The 24,123-nt window shown below is 34.9% G+C and overlaps 2 protein-coding genes across 4 annotated transcripts; both read right to left on the reverse strand.

Moving 5' to 3' along the window:
• Positions 1-5,520: 5,520 nt before the first annotated feature.
• LOC121052907 lies at positions 5,521-7,609 on the reverse strand. The gene is made up of 4 exons (XM_040518929.1): positions 7,257-7,609; positions 6,976-7,185; positions 6,308-6,756; positions 5,521-5,654 (listed from the first exon to the last, which is right to left on the reverse strand). Exons 1-3 carry the CDS (start codon positions 7,329-7,331, stop codon positions 6,565-6,567), a joined length of 477 nt encoding a protein of 158 aa, XP_040374863.1. The 5' UTR covers positions 7,332-7,609; the 3' UTR covers positions 5,521-5,654; positions 6,308-6,564.
• Positions 7,610-7,731: 122 nt separating this feature from the next.
• On the reverse strand, positions 7,732-14,608 carry LOC112200510 (30S ribosomal protein S1, chloroplastic). Of its 3 annotated transcripts, XM_024341549.2 has the most exons (11): positions 14,200-14,608; positions 11,774-11,933; positions 11,201-11,262; positions 10,323-10,482; positions 10,097-10,217; positions 9,887-9,968; positions 9,680-9,783; positions 8,897-8,975; positions 8,734-8,784; positions 8,297-8,404; positions 7,732-8,052 (listed from the first exon to the last, which is right to left on the reverse strand). In XM_024341549.2, the coding sequence occupies exons 1-10, from the start codon at positions 14,560-14,562 to the stop codon at positions 8,321-8,323; spliced, it is 1,266 nt and encodes a 421-aa protein (XP_024197317.1). In that variant the 5' UTR covers positions 14,563-14,608; the 3' UTR covers positions 7,732-8,052; positions 8,297-8,320. The 3 variants fall into 3 exon arrangements, with proteins under 3 accessions (XP_024197317.1, XP_024197316.1, XP_024197318.1); XM_024341548.2 differs by lacking the exon at positions 7,732-8,052 and having other exon boundaries at positions 8,150-8,404; positions 14,200-14,607; XM_024341550.2 differs by lacking the exon at positions 7,732-8,052 and having other exon boundaries at positions 8,150-8,404; positions 11,774-11,936; positions 14,200-14,607.
• Between the last annotated feature and the right edge of the window lie 9,515 nt (positions 14,609-24,123).

Genomic DNA, 24,123 nt, shown 5'->3' on the forward strand with positions numbered 1-24,123 from the left:
AAAGAAACATAAATATTCAATGCCGAAAGAGACATAAAGGCATGACCAACATCTCAACATGATCTCATGACCCACATGATTATCCAAGCTCCCATGTCCCAAATTCCAAAATAAAATTTAAAATGGGAGTAGCTACCAAAAGTCCAAGAGTCCAAAGTCCAAAACGTGAAGAGATACAAAAAAAAAAAAAAAGCGTGAAGAGAATCAGAGATGAACTTATGAAGAAAAGCTCCGATTTATCTGGCTGAGATAAACTGATAAAGCACTAGAAGACAAAATCTCTTTTCACCAGCAAACAAATCATTTTCTCTATATTTCTACTTCTCTTTAGTTTGACCAACAACAATACAGGTTAGTTTTTTTTCTTCTTTATATTTTTACGAAAATTTCTTTTTTTAATCTTTTGGGTTTAAAGTTGTAAAGTGCCAAGTTTGATTATTGTTGTATGGTTTAATAGTTTAATTGGATTATAAAATATTAGCCTTTAGCGAGCAATCTCGATACAAGATGATGATTCGTTTGAATTTGTTCATCGATTAATTTTATCTTTTCTTGTTTATTTGGTTTTGTTTATATATTTTCATTTAATTGAACGGATTAACTTCATATGATTAATTAAATCACCGTGTTACATAATTGAAATTTATTTTTGAAACAGACATGGAAAGATTTTATAAGAGAATATCTGAGTTGCCACACCCTAGAGAAACAAATATTGGTAGTTCAAAGAGAAGGTGTATAGAAATCAATATGGCAGATCTTCCATCGGATCCTGGCTTGAGAACTCCGATTTCAGATTATGATCCACATGTTCGAGATGAAATTCAAATACATTATTTACAGCAAGGGCCTTGTCAACCAAAAGATCATGAATTTCCTTATACTCTTTTTGGGAATGAGCAACGACGGTTCAACCTTACTTGGTTTGATAAATTTCCAAATTGGTTAGAATATAGCATTGATAAAGATTCTACATTTTGCTTGTGCTGCTACCTTTTCAAGCCAATTGATGGTGAACAAGCTGGTGAGAAATCATTTGTTGGTAAAGGTTTTAACAACTGGAAGAAAAGCAAAGGACTTGGACAACATGTTGGAAATCACAACAGCTCTCATAATCAGTCTTACAAGAAGTGTGAAGCTTTGATGAATGAAAAGCAACATATTCAAAATATTGTCATCAAGAAGAACATTGGAGATCGAATTAGCTATCGCATTCGATTAACTGCATCACTTGATTGCATTCGATTCCTTTTACAGCAAGGACTTGCATTTCATGGTCATGATGAGTTCGAGGAGTCAAGTAACCAAGGTAACTTTCTTGAATTATTGACTTTTCTTGCTGATCACAATGAGGAAATTAGAGCTGTTGCTTTGAAAAATGCTCCTGAAAATCTTAGATTGACTTCACCGAAGATCTAGAAAGATATTGTAAATGCATATGCTGTTAAAACAGTTAATGCTATTATTAAAGACATGGGTGATGCTGTATTTTCTATTTTAGTTGATGAATCTCGTGATGTATTCATAAAGGAGCAAATGGTGGTAATGTTTCCCTATGTGGATAAAAGAGGGTATGTGATGAACGCTTCATTGGTATTGAACATGTTGCTAACACCACAGCCATCTCACTTAAGATAGCAATTGATAAGCTATTTTCAAAGCATGGGTTGAGCATATCTAGGTTATGAGGTCAAGGATATGATGGCGCTAGTAACATGAGTGGAGAGTTCAACGGTTTGAAAACTATTATCATGAGGGAGAATGAATGTGCTTTCTTTGTTCATTGTTTTGCTCATCAACTACAATTGGCGCTTATGGGGTTGTCAGGACTCAGGACCTCAGCAGATGCCATTCAAGGCCACATCAGCATGATCACGATTCATAAATGAGGAATCCGTACAGTGTTTAAACGGGCTCGTTTTGGTATTGGGGTTTATTTTTGTTGGGTTGGAAAAATAATAACATTGCAATGTATCAAACATGCATGCATGTCACATACATCCACAATAAGTATGGAACTTGGGAACGTGTTACTAAAAAATAAAAAGGAATTCATTATTAAGTCTTTCATGGTTTATTATGTCTCTTATTGTTACCAAATCATTATTGCTTTAGAAAGGGAAAAAAATTCACTTTTTTGAAACCAAATATCACTTTTGGAAAACTGATCAAAAATGAGAAATTAAAACTTAGTCCATATGAAATTTGAATAAGAAATCAATCTTATTTTGATTCCATAAATATTTTAGTGTGTTGCAAAACGAATAATATTGATGGAGCAACTAACAAATATAACGTTCTCTTGACGATTGGGGTTCAAGATATGGTTTGAAATCACAAAAGAACGTTGCAATGTATCAAACATGCCTGCATGTCACATACATCCACAATAAGTATGGAACTTGGGAACGTGTTACTAAAAATAAAAAGGAATTCATTATTAAGTCTTTCATGGTTTATTGTGTCTCTTATTGTTACCAAATCATTACTGCTTTAGAAAGGGAAAAAAATTCACTTTTTTGAAACCAAAAATTACTTTTGGAAAACTGATCTAAAATGAAAAATTAAAACTTAGTCCATATGAAATTTGAATAAGAAATCAATCTTATTTTGATTCCATAAACATTTTAGTGTGTTGCAAAACGAATAATATTGATGGAGCAACTAACAAATATAACGTTCTCTTGACGATTGGGGTTCAAGATATGGTTTGAAATCACAAAAGAGTGACAGACTTCTTAATTATGAGTCTTGATTGGTCAAGACCTTTCCATTTCCTTTAATTTAGAAAACGAAATTTCTCTCACTGTTACCATGCCGCAGAAATCAACTATTCTGATGATGGTGAAGGACCTTAGGCGGTACATCGTCCCGGTCGTGACTGAGATCATCAATTCCTCAACTCGCTCAAGTCCTCCCATCGTTCTGAGATGCTCGATGAAACCTCCTCCGATGAGGATCCTCCGCGTTCCCGAATCTTCCGGCAACGGAGCAACAGCCTCATTATCAGCCTTGGCCAGCTCCTTGCTTGTTGCAATTGCAGCGATCTCTCTCGACTTAGAGAGACAAAAAAATGTGGAAGAAAGGGAGAGGCAGACGGCGCAATGTGAAAGAGAGCGAGGTATAGAGAAAAGGGAGATCGAGCGAGCCCAGAGAGAGAGACTTGCAGAGCAGCGAGCCCAGGAGGCTGAGATGCAAAATGGAAGATGGATCGGCCGTCGAGCTTTTGATTCAGTGTGTGGAACGGGGAGCCAGCACCAGCCGCTTAAGGTCCCTGTGGTAACTACAGAGTCTGGTTAGTTGGTCAAGGCCCCAGTCCACCTGTCGGTTTTCAGTTTACTGCAAGCTAGAATAGGAATGGATTCTTATGGATCGTTCATTGGCAGATCTTAGAAGTGAGAGAAAGTGAATTTGTTTTGAAGTCAATGCCACAAGACTTTTGAAATTTGTATGGTTTTGTTGTGATGTTTAGGTTGTTATCACTATCATGTTATTAGAATGTTTGACATTTTAAGTCTATGAATTCAAGTAAGACCGTAATCAAATTGTGACTGAAAAAAAAATAAAAAATTATGAGTCTTGTTGTTAATCCGCAACTTGTGATTTGCCTATCTTAATTATAAAATTTTTGGTTAATCAATGATCATTCACTTGCAGCGTTGGACATGATGAGGTGACCAGTGTGGCAAAAAAGCATGGTCTAATAGGTACTTTCTTCACTATTACTTATTCATTATGATTTTTTTGCGTATACTATTTGTTTAAAAAAAAAAAAAAACTAATGTTTTTTGTTTCTTAAAAAAAAAAAGGTACTTTCTTTACTGTAGTATCTAATGTGGTGAATATTGTTGGAGCATCATCCAAGCATCGTGACATTCTTTGTGAAAAACATGCTTTAAAAGTCATTGAAGCCTTAAAAAGTGGTGATCTTTCAAGTGGAAAAGGCTTAAATCAAGAAATTGGGATCAAACGTCCATGTGATACACGTTGGGGCACACATTTTGGTACTTTGGTAAGCTTTACTACCATGTTTTCATCTATTGTTGATGTGCTTGAGGAAATTGCAAACGATAGATTGAATAGTGAGCAAAAAACACTTAAGCATCCATTTCGTTACGCTTGGTGCTAACATATGATTTTGTGTTTAGCTTGCATTTGATGAAGACTATACTTGGAATTACAAATGAGTTATCACAAGTCTTACAGAAAGATGATCAAGATATTGTGAATGCCATGGATTTAGTTAAAGTATACAAGCAACAATTACAGATGATGAGGGACAGTGGTTGAAATTCTTTAGTGGAGGAAGTGTCTAGTTTTTGTGTTGAGGAGAATATTGATGTCCTTAATATGGATGATATGTATTATCCTCCAAGAAAATCAAGGCGCAAGGCTCCTAATCTCACAAATATGCACTATTATCATGTTGATTTTTTCAATGCTGTGATAGATTTCCAACTACAAGAGCTCAATAATCGTTTCAACGAGGCTAACATTGAGTTGTTACTTTGTTTGGCATGTTTATCTCCTAATGATTCATTTTCTGCTTTTGACAAGAGAAAGTTGATTCGCCTTGCTCAGTTTTACTCACATGATTTTTCTTCCATGGATCTACGGGCGCTAGAAAGTCAGCTTCAAACTTATGTTGATGACATGAGTTCTAATGTAAAGTTTTCCGAATTGAAAGGCATCGCTGAACTTGCCAAAAGACTAGTGGAGACAAGAAAGCATGAGGTATATCCATTAGTTTATTTGCTCATTAAATTGGCATTAACACTTCCGATTGCAACAGCTTCAGTAGAAAGGGCATTCTCTATGAATATTGTGAAGAATCAAATGCCAAACAAAATGGGAGATCAATGGTTGAATGATTATTTGACTGTGTATCTTGAAAAAGATGTATTCAATGCTATTGACAATGAGCCTATCATCCAGCGTTTTCAAAACATGAAGTCTCCTCGAGGACAACTTTAAATGTTTGATTTAAAATTGTTTCCTTTTGCTAAGATTTTGATGTATTGTAATATTTTATTTTTTTTGCTAAGTACTTATTCGAATTGTTATGATATTGAATGTTTAGAAGTTGTGCTAAATAAAGAAACCCTTTGATCCTCTTTTTATAAAGAAAGAAGAAACAAAAAAAAAAAAAGTTGTGCTAAATAACGAATTGTCTCTAATTTTATTGTTTAAATTTTTTTATCTATTTTTTACTACGCCCCCATATAAAAAAATCCTGGATCCGCCACTGGCTATTAGCATAGAAAATTCATAACAAGCATGTAATTTAAACAATGTGGGAAGGCCGGAAGCAATTTCCAGTGTTAGAACCAGATGACTATTCTTGGATATAATTGAACTTAATCCGCACTAATAAGAACCATAAGGCTAAACAGAAACACCGTACCAAACCATCCACCTGCAATACTCTATGTACAATGAGGGTAAACAAACTGAAAATCCTAAATTTTATTTTTATGAGAAAGTTCAATGTCCTCCATGTCTTCTCTTCCATCAAAAGTCAAAATGCAAGCGGGTCCTCAACTTTTTATTTTATGAAACTTTCTTTCCTATGGACCATTTACCAGGGTATTCAGACATGTCGTACTTTTTTTCTCCGTTCTCATCTCTTCCTCCTCCAGGATGTTTACCCTTAACTGGTAAAAAGAGAAATCAAATCAGAAAACAAGCAATGCCACTTTCAAGAACCAACTTATTAGTTCTTGAAAAAATACAATGAGTGAGAAACAAATGTACTCAAAAATAAATACTGATATGCTAACACAATGAAATTGTGCATAATAATTTCAAACAATTTAGGCCCCGTTTAGTTGACCGGAATGTTACAGTTGGAAAAAGAATTGTACTAATTAATTTTCCTTTCAATGATGGAATGGAATTGATTTAGCATTTCCATTTGTGGTGTTTGGAAGAATTCAAGACTTGAGATTAGAGAATAGTTTGAGAGAATTAATTTGTTAATGATTTTCCAACAATGCTGAATTGAATTAAATATGGAAGATTAAAAATGAATGAGTGGAGATCAGAATTATCAATTGACCAAATTTTATGATGGGCTAAACAAGTAAATTTTCAATTCCATTGAGTGAAGGAATTGAAATACCACACTCCGGCCAGATGGTATTTCTATTCTGCCTCTTTTATGGAATTGAACTCCGGTCAACTCATTTATTTTACTTTCTTTTCCAGACTTATGATTTAACCAAACGTGACAATTTAATGGAATGAGAAACTATTTCACATTTCAGATTTGATTTCCTGACTAACAAATGAGGCCTTAGTATATCACCTTCACATCGTTGGACTCCGTCTTTTTTCTTAGAAAGAAGTTCAAAATCTTTGACACTTCAGCAGAGATTGGAGATATAGACTCAACAATTTGCTGCTGAGAAGAACCCGGTAGTAGAATAACATCCATAAATTTTTTCAGTGCATACTCATCGTCATCAGTCTTGAGTGTCTCAATATATCGAGTATAGTGGTCTCTCACCAGAGCCTTCAAATCATCAGTGATTTCTGCATTTTTCATACGAGGTTCAAGAAAAGCTAATAAAAATCGTCCCGTTTCTTATTCATCTCTGAGTATAGCTTGTCCAGCTTCTCTGTCTTTGATTGTGACCGCCTTATTTTCTTCTCGACTTCTGTTCCCATACAAGGCCTCTCACTATCAAAAAACTTGTACTGTTCCTCGTCTAGTTTGGCCAATTCGTCATCTAGTTTGGCCAATTCGTTCCATAGCTGCCAAAAAACACATCAAACCAGAGGCTTCAAACTTGGACGCTGAAGCATTTTTGCTATTTAGCATCAGAAATTACAGGTGGGAGTGACTAAACTATCAATATGATCGTATATCAGCCTACATTTTTCTTTGGCCAATTATCGGTCCACATTTAAACTTTGGAAAACAAATTCCAAATTCCAAATCATAGTCAGATCAATTGGTGACAGCAATCTTACCTGCCGCATACTGTTGTTGTTCATCTCCAAGTTCTTGTAGAGTTTTATCTGTCTCTTATAATATTCAGATGTTAAACACCGAAACGCTTCTCTTTCTTTACTGATCTTTTCTTCTAGTTTTTCTATACCCCCCATGAGAAGTTTCTTCTTGATCCTCCATCTCTTTTTCTCTGTAAGGAGCCGCTCCCTTTCGAGTCGGCATTGAGAAAGCTGACACAGCACCAGTTAGAATGCAATGCAGAATATCTAGTAATAGAGAAAACATTAGTGATAGTGCAAACCTTCTCTTTGAGCTTCAAAACCTCTTCATCCATGGTGCCTGCCTCACTTGACTCCTCCTCCTCCGCTGCCGACATCCTTCCCCTATTTTCAACAAAACCCTAACTAAAACTTGATCAAAATACCAAATTCAACATGAGAACGAAACTCTAGCCTGAACTCGATCTGATTTCTGCCCCGGACGTGAATCGGAATTCCCAAATTTCAGCTAGTCGGACCTTCAAGTCCCAGGTTCGTTAACTTGGCACCTTCCCTCTGCTCTCTCTCTCTCTCTTATCTCTCCAGCCACTTTCGTTTATGTGCTAAGAGCCCGATCACTCTATGTCTGACTATATATCTCGTTAATTTCGTTAGAAGTTAAAGCCGGAAAGAGTTTGAACTTTGAAATCTAAATTATCATGCAAAGCAAAACTAGTTATGGCCGGAGTCAAAATAATTCCCCCAAAAAATAAATAAATAAATAGTATGCATGCAGCAACATACAATGCGAGAATACGCCCTTTACACTTTTAGTAGTTTAGCTCCATGGAGAAGAATACAAGATTATATTTGTGAGTTGTGACTTTCGTTAGCAAAATAAATACGTACAGAACTGACTGCAACTTGATGTGTGTTGGGACTTGGGAACATATATATTTTACAATACATTATATAACACAACAGCTCTCCGAGGATCATTTGTACTTGAGCCGTCCTTGGAGAAGGAGTGCCGCTTTGTTAAGACTCGGCTCCATCTCATCCATGTGCGGAGATTCACAACTTGGCCCAGACCTAACAACAGCTCCGGCGGGCTAACGACTGGGTTACAAGATACCCAATGATAATTGATTACAACATTCCCCAATAAAACGCAGTTTCGTAAAAATGGTAAACAAAAGAAGAAAAAAGATTCATGTTAACAAGATACCAAAGTGACCTATTAACTTTTGAATAAGAATTCATGTTGTCTACAGCTTCAAGGGCAATGCCTCAATGACTTCTATACAGAAATATCTATTGACCTAAAGTCACAACAAAAACAAATGTAACTGTGAATGAATACCGTGGAGTGGTTGTTATAATTCTTCTATGGGACACGCTCCAACACTCGCTGGAGTGCTTGTTTTATACCTTCCTGATCAAGTGTTGTCGTCAGTTGTATTTCCTGTACCTGATGAGTCACAGTCCATATTTAGGGTACATTTCGGAATAGTGATTCAAATCTAGGGATTCAATTTTTGTGCATAGCTATTCTGCTTGATAGAAAATTACCGTGGATTTGTAGACTAATTTTATATAATTATTTCATATCCATTTCAACTACACGGTAGTAATTTCAAAGCCATATAATTGTTCATGTCCTCTTTACTATCTACTCCCTATTATTAGAATCCAACTCCATCCTTATAAACTACCAATGTATGTATGTAATGTGTGCAATATGTTTTCTGTGTGTGTAATATGTCTGTGAGAACGAGAAGCAGGAAATATGGAACTCACCTGCCTTCCTGCCCGAGCAAGGAGAGTAAACTTCTGGTTAATGGCTGGTGACTGAGGTAATAAGTAAGACAAAGAGTAAGAAAGTGTAACACTTGGAAACCAATGTTGAAAGCAAGATGAAGATAGTACAGAAAGTTGATATATTTAACTGAAAGGAACTAACATTGGAAAGCCAAAGCTGCAGGTCCTGTGAAACCACCCTTTTCTCAAATCCTTGGCGAGTGATTCCTACATCATCTATTCTGGACATATCACAGATGACAGCAAGTATCAAATATCAAGTATGTAAACTCAAAAAGAGCATCAGCTAGCGATACACACCACAGATCATATTCTATACCAAAAAAGCTTAACTTCATCATTTATTTAAGAGAAATTAGGGAAACTTTTATGACCGGATGCCCATGTACGGCAGCCTTGGCAGGACTTGGATTTGGTGACCCAAAAGAATATTTGTGCAATATATCGCAGGACCAAAAATTAGAATAAGTGGAGTCTGAAAAAAGAACATTCAGACTCCCATAGACAATGTGTGTCATTTACAAGTAACTGAGAAGTATAAACCTCTCTTACAGCCCTGGTATGACTGAGTCATAATGTAAGGCCACTTTCAAACCTCACCTAAATGACTTTATTTCTCTGTTTCCAAACACCCAATGACAGTGCCGTTTTATATAGGGCCACTTTCAAACCCAGACAACTAGTAATAAGGCTGAAAGGGAAAAATTTCTGGACTCTAGGGTGACCACTACTTAAAGGGCAGACCAGAAGCTGATTCAAAACCCTTTTCAAAACTTAAGAGGGTAATACTCTTGTAATCTTTCTATCACCGGGAGAAATAACAACGAAGTTTTAGACAAATCATATACACTGAACCATACTGATTCTAGTGTTTCACCATACAATGAAAGTCTTAGAAATTGATGGAAGAGGTTAAAATCCTTACCCATCTTCCTGTAGTAGCTCTTCGAATATGGCTTCAAGGCCTGGAAGAGGTTCTATATTATTGCTATTGTTAGGGTTCAAAGAATCAGGACCGTCAGAGCCATCCTGTGAATAGACAAACTCATCATATAGCCAAGCATTTCACTTCACAATTGATAGAGTATGAACAAGAGTACAGCTGAGATATCAAGATCAGCATATTACAGACCTGGGGTATCACTTTGTCCAATGTTTCTAAAAGTGGATCTTCCTCCAACTGTTTAATTGATAATGTGATTCTTGACTTTTCTCTGCATAAATTTTCCATATGAGTTTCATTTATCGGTATTTTGGTGGAAACTACAATATCTTTTTTTAGACCCAATGAGAAAAATGTATTTGTTCATGACTGAAAATTAGACCATGAAATACAACTCACCGATCAATATTAATGATCTTAACTCTTACTGCATCGCCCTCCGACAAAATGTCTCTTACATCCTGAACTAGATCCCATGAAACCTCCGAGACATGTACTAGTCCAGTCAAATGATAAAGACCTGTTCCAAAGATTTATATGATAATGATGACCTTTTTTTTTCCTTTCTTTTGCATGTTTGAAATAAACTGAGGAACATGCTATAACATAACTAAGAGAAACATACCATCAGGAAATAGTAGATGAACAAAAGCACCGTAATCCTCCACAGAACCAACCCTAGCTTCAAAAACATCCCCAACACTAATTTTCTCAGAAAACTTGGACCAGACAGCTTCCTTTTCTGAGAATATCAGTTTCTTGTTCTCTTCATCTGCTTGGATTATCTAAAACATCAATAAACTGAGATAGTTTTACATGGGGAAAACCTCTTTAGTACATTTCATCCAGGCAAATGGAAAAACTTTATACTCTGAGGCACTCTCGAATATCTGTAAGCTGTAACAATCAGCAAGCAATAAAATAGTATAAAAGCTTCAAATAAAGACCGTGCATATTCCTCCTTCGATCTCCCAAAAGGGAAATGCACAAGAACTAATTTAGTCTTTAACTTTGGTATTAGTCTCTAGATTCAACTTGGTTCTTATCCAGCCTTTGCTGCCAGCCTTTCTAGACTTCTGTAGTTCCCAAGTTCATTAGAATCTGGATTCTGGAGATGTTTGAAGGTTTGACTTCACTATTGTTTATACACTAATATGGGACTTTTAGAGTTATTTGAGGAATGCTTGTATAAGTTGTAAATGGAAATAATGTCAAAGTAAGACTTGAGTTCTCTTTTTAAGTGCCTTTCTCTTTCCAAAAGTTTTCTGCATCTTATTACTCTAGCTCTCTACTCTTCCAGAGTTTCTTTGCTAGAAACAGGGCTCTTGGCTTTTCAGGTACTTCGCAGATGTTGGGCCCTAATTTTTATCCACTCCACAGCAATTTCTTAAAGGAAAAAAAAAAATTTGATTCCCTCACTCGCACTGCATCATAAGGCCAACAAATTGGGTGGAGAGTATGTTAACAAGTTAATGAAAATAGCCATATATGTGAATTCATTACCTTAACAGATATAAGAGAACCAAGTAATCCTTTTGCAATCTCCTGGACGCCTTTCCCCGGTTCTGCAGGAAATGGCATAATAAAGAAAACATGATAGTAAATATGCATCCACCTCATAGAGCATTTGTTAGCAACGCCAAACTCATTGACCAACAGATGTATGGATTATCAGCACATTGGCATGAGTCATCCAAGATTGGTACACTAACAATAGTTATTGAAATTAAAGAAGATATACTAATAATTTTTTTTTTTTTTTTCCGAATATACAAGCCTATAAGTCTTGACAGAAACTTCAGGTCAAGAAGATTTCTGCCAAATAAATTAATTTCTTTATTACAATCAGGAAAATCAAAAACAAACAATTTAACAACTCGAATGAGAGACATAACCTTCTCAAACACGGACTTAACATATTCAGACACACCCTGCTCTAATATGATACTTAGGGTAAAGCAAATAGCATTCTCAAATCCATACACATTCCAATGTTACATGGTGAATTGATGAGTTAAATATAAAAGAGTCTTAATATTAACCTACATATCACTAGAAACAATAGGAAATCTTTACCTTGGCAGAAGTGTGATGGGCTCAATTGTGGAAATGGAAGAAAACCCACTAAAGAATGAAACCGAACCAGCAAACCTCCACTGTTATACCCTTCAACCATCCCATCAAAGATGAATCCACTATCACTGTAAGCTTTTGCTACCTTCCAATCAGCAGACCTCTACTTCATTGCAGAAATTAAGTATCAGCTCAGATAAGTATCTGGAGAATTTAATTCCAAAAATAGATATAACAAGTGAAACCGGACAAACTTTCAACACTATATTTTACAAATTTTGTGTATGAAAAATTTCTCCTATTCTTACTTCCGGTATGAAAAACTTCCACTTGGTATAAAGATTCCTGTTCATTCCAACATTATAATATTTCTTTTCTTTTTCTGGTAAAGAAAACCTATAGAGAGAGATAAACGAGTACAAGTCAAACAACAAAGTGCCCTCTGGATTACATATTCTAAAGTATAACCCTGAAAATAAAAGAAGACAGCACATGATGAAAATTCATCAACAAAGAAAGACAAAACTCAAAATACTACAGATTTCCAACCCAACAGAATTGCAGAGAAAGAAGCCTAAACTCAGAAGAAATGGTCCCATAGAAGAAATGACCAAAGTGAATTCGTTCCCAAAAAATTTACTTCCTCCACCTAAAATTACCTTTTCTTTCCATCAAGACCCTATTCAATTACTGCTCATAGTAAACAGAAAGGATGCAGTAATAAATAAGGAGTCAAAGCATCATGTTGGTTACAAAGGTTAGTTGTGGCAATATACAACTGCATATCAATTTCTAAAATCTTGGGTCTCTTCATCTACACTGTCAATTGATTGGCCTAGTGCAGTTACTTTAAAATAGTAGCAAAGTGAGTGACTCATTACTGTGTCAGACCCAATCTCCTATATGCTTCATGATAGACAACCACAAAACCTCAAAAGATTGAACAGTTGGAGAATCGGTCAACAATGTATTTTATTTCTTTGTGAAACCACCTCACACTATACCCTTTCAAGCATTTTCCTGAACCACATGACTCAACTCACAACTTGAACCTGGCAGGCTAGGATATTCTAATTACCAACCCTACAAAGAGCTTAGCAATGAGCCAACAATGCAAATGAAAAGCTAACACCTTCCCTCTTGTTCAGCCCTCTCAACCATGTGGAAATGCGGAAGAACCTATAGGTGTAACTACCCAGAACCTTGCAACCAATGAACAAACGGGGATGAAGATTGCAGTTTTCAACATAGGACTTCCTACAAGTAACGTTTTGATACCACATTAAACATCCACTGGACCTTAAAAGCTTAAGCAATTTGAGGATGCACCAACAGCTTATACCAAGCTAGCATTCCATTCACTCAACCCACGTGTTCAACTCATCTTGGCCTCTTGTGAGGGACATGTTGAGAATCTAAACCACTTTCTCCTGATGGTCAAGCAACCACTTTCTCTTGCCTGGTCTAGATAAATCCAGCACAGCACCTGTTAGATGAAAACATAAGCTCCCCAACTTCTGAATCTCTCAAGTTTCTTCCATACTTAAAGTCTCAACTCACCGGCAGAGAGCAATTCGTGCACATCCTAGCTATGGATAAATTATGACAAATCTCATAACCTATATGAGAATCTAAATGAGAGACACAAAACTGTTTACCCGGAAATCTCCACAGCCAAAGTCACTTGGGAAATCTCTTCTCGCAGTGCAAAATGAGTGACACAAAGCTGTTTCCTCAACCCACCCTTCCAAACCCTCAACCTTTCCATATTATCCACCCCAACTTTGCAGAAGAAAATCAGCTGATGACTTGCAATATATCTTTCCTTGGGCTTCCACTGGAGCCTCGAATAAAACTGTTGCACTCCCAACCATTTACTAGCAACCCCTATTTACTTCTAATGATGGCATACCACACCAAATTTGTATCCTCCGGAAATCTCCACAGCCACTAGGAAAACAACTTCCCATTAGTTAGCGATCCTCTTGATCTTCTTCCACCCTTTCGCAAACTCTCAACAGTTTCTCAATCCTTTTAGCCACACCCGGTGCAAACACACTCTCCAAAACTGCTCGATTTCAGAATATGAACAAAGCTACACAAAGCACTTACACTATCTTCATCGTAAACGACGAGGCATTTCGCTACTTTATCTCATTCAAGGCTCATGGCATTACAGAAGCAGATAAAAAGTGCAGCACTTTAAAATGTGCAAACATGGTCCGTGGTTCTGTAGCACCACTACTCTATCTTATTCATCTCAATCTCAATCAACTCTTTTTACATAATCAATAAAAACAAGCAGCTAAAAAAGAACATTTCAGAACATAAACTAGTATTATATACAGAATCAAAAACCCAATAAGAAATCCTAAACATTTTGCTGATTCAATCAATAAGGACGAAGAAAGGAGCAAACTTGAACACACCCGAGCCTGCTCAGTAGAGGGAGAGGAGTCTTGCACTTCAGTCTTGCTGGCAGCGCAAACTAGAGAGGTTCTCTTCTTGCTGACAGACTTGTGGGATTGCTTTGGGAAGTTGGAGTGGTTTAAGAAACAAGAAGAGACTGAGCAAGTATTAGAGGAGGAGGAGGAGGAGGCATCGCTGGTGATGAACAAGAGCCGTGAGACTGATCCAAGGGCCAGAGTTGCAGTGTATATAGGCATTTTCCTTGGTTTGAATAATGGGAATGGAGAACAGAGATTCAGGGCAGCAGCATTAGCATTTGGATTGTGGGTTTTGCAAAATGGGGGATTGGATAACGTATCATATTTTTTTGGTGTGGAAGACATGAACGCAGTGTTTGAACCTTCCAAGTGGCCTATCTTAGCCCACAGAACCCTCGCTGCCCATATGCCAATCCATCATTTCTCTTCTTTTCTTACAATTTTCGAAAAATTTAATGAAAATAACCACTTAGGTGGACTGGTGGAGTGTCCAAAAATATATCAACAATTTTTTTTTTAGAATAGAAAATCCTGTATTCAATTAATAAAAACGATTGCTAAATATGGGAATGACTGCCCTGTACCATTGAGTCTATTGACATTAGTTTCTCTTTTATAGGTGGAAGGTTATGAATTCGACTCACGAAAAACTAGTTGTTGTAATTTTACTTTGTTGATGCAATAAAGAAAACAATATTATGGGAATAACCGGTGGTGGATATAAGTTCCTCACTCTCTTCCTTTCTACTAGAATTAGTTATGGAAGTATTATCATCGGTGACATCCATGAACCAAGCTGATGGACATAAAGTTTTTTTTTTTTTTTTTTTTATTGAGGGTCAGTAACTAAAGCTCCAAAATCACTTTTAAATTTAGTTTGTTTTCATCTTCTTCCTGAATACAAATTTTATTAACCCTCAATAAAAAGTTTGGTGAGTTATAGCCAGTTTTATTGAGGGTCAGTAATGAGTGCAAACCGTAGATTTGAAAAGTTTTCTGAGTTATATGCAGTTTTATTGAGGGACAATAATAAGTACAAAATCATCATTTTCTTGCTTTTCTGAGTTGTAATGTTTGAGGGTCAAATATGAGTGCAAAATCACAATTTTCTTGCTTTTGTGAGTTGTAGCCAGTTTTATTGAGGGTTGATAATAAGTGCAAAATTTGTAGGCAGTTCTATTGAGGGTTAATAAGAATAAATTTATTGATGGTCAATAATCAAAGCCCCAACGTCACCTCTAAAATTTGGTTTCTTCTCATCTTCTTTCTTAGTAATTTTTTTTTTTGAGTTAAAAAGGTCGTTCATTATGCAATTCAGTAAGCAGTACAATAATTATTTGCTTGTTAGGCTAGACCTGTAAATAGAGCATATTTTGATCCGGACCCGCTCCGGATCCGTGGTTATTGGACAAATTTGGAATGAAAATTTGATCCGGTGAACAATTAATCCATTTATTTAATAGATCAAACACGGATTTAGGTTGATCCGATGCTTTAATGATCCGGTCCATTTTCATAATAATAAAATATTTGATTTTATTAATAAATTATTATTTTTCAAAAATGTAAAATATAAAATATTAAGAATACTTTGGAAATTTAGTATTTTAATTACCTTAGTTTTTCGTTCTAGGAATATTTTGATAATGTAATTCAACTTTTGGCGATACTCTTTATGTTGTTTTAATATTTTAATAATATTTTATGAGGTATCATAATAAAAATTTCACATTACTATTTAAAATTAAAAAATATTCGTAATTATACACGGATGGGATTAGCGGATCGGGTATCCGTTAATCCAGCGGATACGAATTTTGATTGAGCTATCAAAGATCGGCCGCGTTAACGGAGCGGGTCGGGTTGAAAAAAATTTTTATTACTAAACGGGTTTGGATTTAGATTGATCCACTCCAAATCCAGTCAATTTACAGGTCTAGTTAGGGCTGTCAGAAAAAGTCATTACATAGAGTACACAACACTAGCACACCCCTCACACGAGCATACTACTAAGAACAACCCTAGCACACCCATATTTTTTTATTAAGCGCAAAAACAAGAAAACAAAGCTACCCAAAGAACAAATAAAATTAACCAAGAAGCAGTCTATCTCTTGTCGATCTTCCCTACTCAAAAAAAGAAAAATGCCCTAGCCTCCTTTTGTCAAAAAGAAGGCAGGCCCAAGACAACAACAAAAAAGAAAAACAAAAAAAACTAAATAGACCCAAGCCCACATAAGGGAGGCCCAAACTCCTACTTGTTGCCTAGAATCTCCACCTATAGGAAACCCAAGCCACATTCCTTGCAACAGCTCCTCTACCGACAATAAAGCCACAGGGGGCGCCGTTACCATCCTCGCTGGTATCAAGCCCACCACGCTCGGATCCACCAGATATATCATTCCTAGCAACCTCACACCGCCGCCATCCACTACATCCTCGAGGAGAAGAGAATCAAGAGACACGGTCCAAAAGCCCCGTACGTTGCCGTCGCCAGTAGAGGGGTGAGGGCCAGACTGGCCTATCATCCTCACTACCACACAACGAAGCACAAAATAATATCGCTGCGAAGTTTGAAACCCATTCTCGTTGTCAACCAAGTCGCCCCAAATCCATGAATCGAATCAGAAACAATCCGAGACCATTTTCTCCGACGCTTCAACTCAAACAGCCAAGAGCAGATGAGGCTGCTCCATGTCGATCACCAACACCAAACCATGAACCACTGATAGCCCGAGATCCACCATGACGATGAAGATCACCAAAAACCTTTGCCCTTATAGGGCACACGACTACTATTGCTCCATCCCTCACAAGGAAGAAGAGAATGAGGAATATGCCTAAAACTACAAGAGTCTCCAAGGACAAGCAATGAAGAAGGTGTAGAGCCGTCAAACTTGAAAGCCAATGGTCACAAAGCCTAGCACGGAGAAAGCTAGGTCGAGAGAGAGTTTTCATCATACAGGGTTGGCCTGCCTTTGTAATACTTGATACATGAGAGAAAAAGCTCTCGACTTTCATAGTAGAAATATCAAACAAATAAAATGCCTCGAATACCAATTTTTTTATTTTTTTTTTGCTCATCGTTCTCCTGAGAACTATTTGTGAGTAGAAATGTATGAGAGCTTTTTTTTTGGTGTTGATCAGTAAACTTCTCTTTTTCAAATTACTACTTAGTGGAGCGTTAGCTTGTACCAGTAATTTCTTATTAAAGATTTGATTTGATGTAGTTAGCTTGATTGTTTAGTGTGGTTATGCTAAATAAAGTTACTTGTTTACCCATGGTTTAACTTTACTCATGACCACCTTGCTCTTAATCATGAATCATGAGCTAAGCCTCTAAAAGAGTTCTAGATTTACTTGATGTAAAAGCGGTTTATGTTATAAATATTATATATATGTGGCTGTCCACTGTAAATACTCATTAGTTATGTCCTTATGATGTAAACATTACTCCTATATAAAGGGGTCTAATGAGAATGAAATAGACACTTCTACCTCCTCCTACATTTGTTTCTCTATTCTATCTCTCTCATATTCTCTAGTTTATAACACGTTATCAGCACGAATTTGCTCTTATTTTTCTTCTTCTTCTTTTTTAAACTCCATGATGATCCGCAAGCCTTATGGTGCAACATAATTGCTTATGACCAAGGCTAATGATCTATGAGTTTTTCTTCTTTCTCTCCTAGATGAATATCAATTTTCTTTATGCGATCATTTACATATATTTGTATGTGTCTTTTATATAATATAATTGTTGAAAATTTATATTTCATATACGACAATGAGAACTACATGTTCCATTACTCAAGACTTGAGTCCTCTGACCGAGTAGTCTTAGAACATATGGTTCTATAGCCATCACACGAATGTTTTTCTCGTGTGTTCCCTATAGGATCCATTATTCATATTTATGAACTCTTCGAAACCTTTGTTTCTTATATGAATTTTTCATAGAACATATTGTTCTAATAATTATGGATCCTAATATATCTCATCTTTTCTGTTTGTAGAAAGATGACGCATCGAACAAAATTGGACTTTGATCCTCTTAAAATTTCTGGCAAGAACTATTTGGTGCTGAAATTCACCTTATGGCTAAAGATCTTGGAAATGCCATCAAAGTTGACAATAAGTCATCTGTGCAAGATCCCGCCAAGCCTATGATTTTCTTGTGTTATCATCTTGATAAGATCCTAAAAGATGATTACCTTACGGTGAAAGATCCACTTGAGATCTGGCAAACATTGGCTGATCGATTTGCTCACCAGAAAACCATTGTTCTATCTGGAGAGCACGATATGAATGGATGCATTTTGCGCCTTCAGAACTTTAAATCTATCACTGATTTTCAATTCCGCTAAACATATGATTACCTCCAAACTAAAATTATGTGGAGAATCTGTCAGTGAAGATAACAAGCTCAAAGTCTCTGATTTTTTTGTGGACAATGGAAAACATATTGATTACATGATCAGCGGCGGTTTTCTTGATACCGATAAATTTTAAGCCTATGTTTAGGCATTTTTTTGTCTCTATTTATTTTGTGTAGTTATTTTAAGCCTATGTTTGGGCACCGATTAAACGTAATTATGTTGTATTATCGTTATCTGTTTAATCATATTTATTATGTTTAAATTACCTTTCTTACAAATCTTTCATAACTGAATTTGTCATGAGTATTTGTTGCAAGAGCTACAATTATCATGATAATATTTTTAATTGACATTATCTTGTAGTTATTGTTATTAATAACTCATTTTATTATCAATTTTATTACCATTCTCCGGTAATTATTGTTAAGTAACTCATTTTATTATCAATTTTATTACCATTCTCCGGTAATTATTGTTAAGTAACTCATCCTATTACCATTATTTGATACTTACCATAGTTATTTATTTTACATGATCATAATGAACATTTATTACTTATGATTATATTTACCTCATATGATTATGTCGTTTGTGAAAAATAACAAAATTATTTTCTATCGTTAGGAATTGAACTTAGGTCTTTTTGGATGCGAACCAAATATCCTAACCAACTAGACTATAACCAATTTATGATTATTTTGTTATAATGTTATATTAATGCATATTCCAATTACTGACTCTAAATGAATCTGCCTCTATTTTGGCATATGGTACTCACATATTGGTATCAAAAATATCAATTATATTTTCAACAGAATCGAGGTATGTATTTTCATGAGTTTGACAACTTCAATCAATTTCCTCTTATTATCTTATCTGATTATTTAATATAAAATTGTCATTTTATAATGAGATCGAAACTACATGTTTCTTGATCCAATTATATGAGGACTTAAAATTCCTCCACTAATTGTTATACAATCAGATAGATCGAAACATCTTGTTTCTTGATCTCCAATTATGTTAGGACCTTTGTCCCTTCTCTTTATGAGTACATGTGAATCTCTGTTCACTCCACTTTTAGAACATGCTTCTAATTGTGAAGACTCAAATCAAATGTTTTGAGTATGAGGGCTATGGTCCCTAAATATATTATTATTGGAGTATATGCTTATACTCATATGGACTACTGTCCCAGACTCAAATTTGAGTATATAATTTTGACATTTGTTTTCAGTGTCAAACAATAATATGAACCACGTGTTCATTAATAAATTCATTTTGAACCATGAATGTTCATGATAAATATAATGACAAACATAGTTGTCTTGCATGCATATAATGCAACTATGGACATGATCCATTGCAATTATTGATAATTTTTCACAATTGATGCTTCCAAAAGCTAAGGTAACAATCATTTCAAGAGCTGCAGATCTTGATTGATGGCCGATTCCAACTGAGCTCATATTATGTTACATATATGGAACACCACTGCATATATTGGTGATGAAATTTCCACCTACTTTATGTTGTATTAATCAACTATGAGTATACTACTGTATACTATATCATGAATTAAAAATTTCATTGAGCCAAATAAAAATTATTTTGGCGTGACCAATGTGTCTTTATTTTATCTACTATGTCATGTAGACTCATCTACATACATATTTTACATTGTTGTATAATACAACAACAGTTGCATACCTTCCTAATAAGGGCATTATAATTTATCGCATAATTGCGAGTTGTCACTATAATAAGACAATCCTCCCGCCATTAGGGGGAGAAATATCGTTCATAAAAAATGTGAATTGGTGTAAGATTTTATTTACCATATCTCATTTTAATTTTGAGAAAAAATCTCAATTCATTATCTTCTTGACCTAAAAATTGGTTTGGGCCTGCCACCCACCAATGGATTTTCAATCCAATATTTATGAACACATATTTTGTGTGGTCAAATCTGATAGTCTTCCTGCCGTTAGGAGGAGGAAAGACTAATGTAACGGCGCGAATTTATGTGGAATATATCCACCAAGTCCAATGTTTCAAGCTCCTTATAAGGGAAGATTATACAAGCCTTATAACACTCTTCATGAGGTTATACAAAGATCCACATTCTTTACAACAAATGCCCTAAAAGAGGCAAGGGTACCTAATATCAACAAAGCTTATTATAGCTAATGCATGCATATATTTTGAATGTGTGATGGATCTTTAATCGATGATCATGGATGATATCTCATCTGTTGTAGCTACTAAATATCATCAAGGGTTGTATAGTGTATACTACCACGTTTCATTGTGTCGACAAATTATACTATTGGCCAAATTGGAAAGAGGCAATTCCAATGAATTTGAATATTGTAAACGTGATGATATATTTGGACTTTATAACCCCTAAAATATAAGAGGGTGTTCATTCCATTGAATTAAAATCACTATGACACAAGTCTCTTTACAGAGACATGGGCTTATCATTCTTCTCCAAGCGACAACTTTTCTATAAGTACAGTGTTATATTGACGAGAGACTTATGGCATGTTGTCTTGGCTAATATGAAGATCTTAAAGGAAAATTGCTAAAAGCAAATCCCCAAATCCTATGTGTCATTATAAGCATATTGCTTAATCAAATCCTTGACCGATTCATATTGCCAAAGGCAAGTCCATTAATGAATGAGCTTAAAGCTCACTCATGGAATCAAAAGTTTAAAGCTCATACATACTCATTCAATTACGGTCAATGTGACTTATTGCCTCAATGAGTACTATGACAAGACTACGAAATCGAATTCGAATCATGCTCACAATGTTACAACATATTCTAACTTTCGCGAAGTTATGAATTTGTCTAGAGCTCATGTTGAGCCTATATGAAATTATCAATTACACTAATTGATATTTATGGCTAAGTATGCCATACATAAATTTCAATGCTCGGAATATTGTATAAAGGTAAATGTGTCAATTGTTATTCCTTTATATTGTTATTCTTTTCTAATATCTTTATCTATAATTTGAGCATATGAAATTGGTTTTACTTGAGGTAAGAATTATTATCATAGTTTATTGGTAATGCCCTAACTTTTGCAGGAATTGCAATTCATGATGAGTCCCCTTTATGCAAAGCACACATAGTCTCACCTATGTGATCGACACACCATATCTAATATACATGGTGCATGTATTTTATTATATACATGATTGAAGCTTGCAACAATCAGGGGGAGATTCTCATCAGGGGGAGCATTCAAAATTATGCTACCTAGGACATATGCGCGTTGTACTCTTTTTCTCCTTCGACCAGGGTTGTTTTTGTCCCACTGGGTTTTTGTTACCTGGCAAGGTTTTTGACGAGGCAACATTAAGCGCGTCCAACACCATATCATTTAGTGGTGGACAACCAAGGGGGAGTGTTATAAATATTATATATATGTAGCTGTCCACTGTAAATACTCATTAGTTATGTCCTTATAATGTAAACATTACTCCTATATAAAGGGGTCTAATGAGAATGATATAGACACTTCTACCTCCTCCTACATTTGTTTCTCTATTCTATCTCTCTCATATTCTCTAGTTTATAACAGTTTATTATTTTTAATTTTTAAAACCATATGATTTTGGGAAATTTTAAATACACACACCCCAAACTACTTAATACACATCCTTATTATTTTATATTTTAAATCAGATTTTATAGATAGATTAAATGACCAAAATAGAAATGTATATATTAAAAGAAAAATAATAATAATCATATCTTCCTTATATGATTCTATAATTATAAACACAATAAATTTTTATACATGCATCCTCATTTAAAACAAGAATAAAGTTAGAATCCATCTAATTTAAATTTTCCTTAAATAAATTGTAATTAAATGGGGTGAGAAACCATATAATTTAGAATTTCAAAATCAATGACATTTAATGTTTGAGAGTTTCTATTGGGACCTCCAAATCTACTCAATTGACCTCATTTTATTATGAATTATTAAATGACATATATAACCTACTATAAAATGACTATTAAGGACAATAATTATACCAAAAAAATATTATATTTATTTTATGTAGACTTTCCAATTCAATAATATTAGATTGTATTCCTTATTATTTTCCTTATCTATTTTCATTTTCCAATTTCACTACATGCTCATCAAAGCATTCATATATATTTAATTAGAATTAAAAATATGATTAAGATCATGTGACATAAAAATGTATGATATATATGTTGAACACATATTGGTGAGGGAAAACAAAATAAATCCTCTTATGATTTACGACCTAAATCTAAGTCAATCCATTATATTTGCAAAAAAATAAAAATAATAAATAATTAATTAATCATGTGGTACAAAAAATACAGAAAAAAATAAACATTAAAAAAACGAAATTTTTTTTTTTGAGAATAAAAACAAATGATTTCTTTATTATTTTTTTTGCACAGCTAAAATAGAAAAAAAAACATAATATTTCATGGCATTTTCTTATTGATTAGACATTAATTTTTGAAACTCATGTTTGATTAAGAAATGTATATTTAGTTAAGATTTATAGAGTGATTAAATCATTGAAATGACTAAATTTTTTATTTTAAAGATAATAATTTATTTGCAAATTATATGAGTGAGGTTATTTGATGAAGTTTAGTGAGGTTTAGTGAGTAAATTTAGTATTTGAAAATTTGATAAGAAGTGTAAAAAGCATAGAGGTCAAGTGAGTAAATTTGGAGGTTCCAATAGAAAAACTCTTAATATTTTTAAAACAAATCGCTTTACTCCCACTTTTAGCTTCTTTTTTTTCTAAAAGTTATGATTAGTCAATTTATTATCTAATATAAAAGATCACATGTATAAAACTTTGTAATTGTTAATTTGTTTGACCATCCAATGACAATTTCGTAGTTCCGCCATTGTGGAGAAATTACTGATACAGTTTGGTTAAATGTTTGACTCAAAATTTTATACTTGTTCAATATGGTGTTTGGTGGATGAGAACTCAAATAATACAAAACCTATTTCTAAGCATCTATTTGAAGGGAACAATAATGAATCCTTATGGATTTCCCAATAACTAAGACAAGTAATTAATAGGGATTTTGTCCATTTACCCCATTTTTAGGGATTTTTTTCTCACTAACCCCATTAAGTTTTTTTAATTCCCTTTTACCCTATGCACTCTAAGGGAGTCTTCCCTAATACCCCATTAAGATTTTTTTTTTGGTTTTAATTTTTTTTAATACCATTTTACCCCTCACCCCTTTATTACTTAGAGAGAGAGAGAGAGAGAAACCATAAGAGACTTCGCCGGAATCCGGTCAACTTTGGCCGGAATCCGGTCAACTTTGGCCGGAATCCGGTCACTGGCCGCCGCCCACCGGATTTTTCTGAAAACCTCTATTGCCCTCCAATAGAGGGGCAATAGAGGTCTATTGCCCCTCAATAGACGTCTATTGCCCCCCAATAAACGTCTATCAACCATGTATTGCCCCCCAATAGACGTCTAAATTAC

This window comes from Rosa chinensis, chromosome 4 (genome assembly GCF_002994745.2).
Source record: "Rosa chinensis cultivar Old Blush chromosome 4, RchiOBHm-V2, whole genome shotgun sequence".
In the NCBI taxonomy this organism is placed as follows: domain Eukaryota; kingdom Viridiplantae; phylum Streptophyta; class Magnoliopsida; order Rosales; family Rosaceae; genus Rosa; species Rosa chinensis.

Coding starts and splice junctions, on each gene's coding strand:
- LOC121052907 (XM_040518929.1), bottom strand. CDS start 7,331: ATGTCGGCAGCGGAGGAGGAGGAGTCAAGTGAGGCAGGCACCATGGAT. Junction 7,186..7,256: donor TTTTGAAGCTCAAAGAGAAG/GTTTGCACTATC, acceptor GTGCTGTGTCAG/CTTTCTCAATGCCGACTCGA. Junction 6,757..6,975: donor ACAACAACAGTATGCGGCAG/GTAAGATTGCTG, acceptor GTTTTTTGGCAG/CTATGGAACGAATTGGCCAA.
- LOC112200510 (XM_024341549.2), bottom strand. CDS start 14,562: ATGTCTTCCACACCAAAAAAATATGATACGTTATCCAATCCCCCATTT. Junction 9,784..9,886: donor TGGACAAAGTGATACCCCAG/GTCTGTAATATG, acceptor GTCTATTCACAG/GATGGCTCTGACGGTCCTGA. Junction 8,405..8,733: donor TTGCTCGGGCAGGAAGGCAG/GTGAGTTCCATA, acceptor GTGACTCATCAG/GTACAGGAAATACAACTGAC.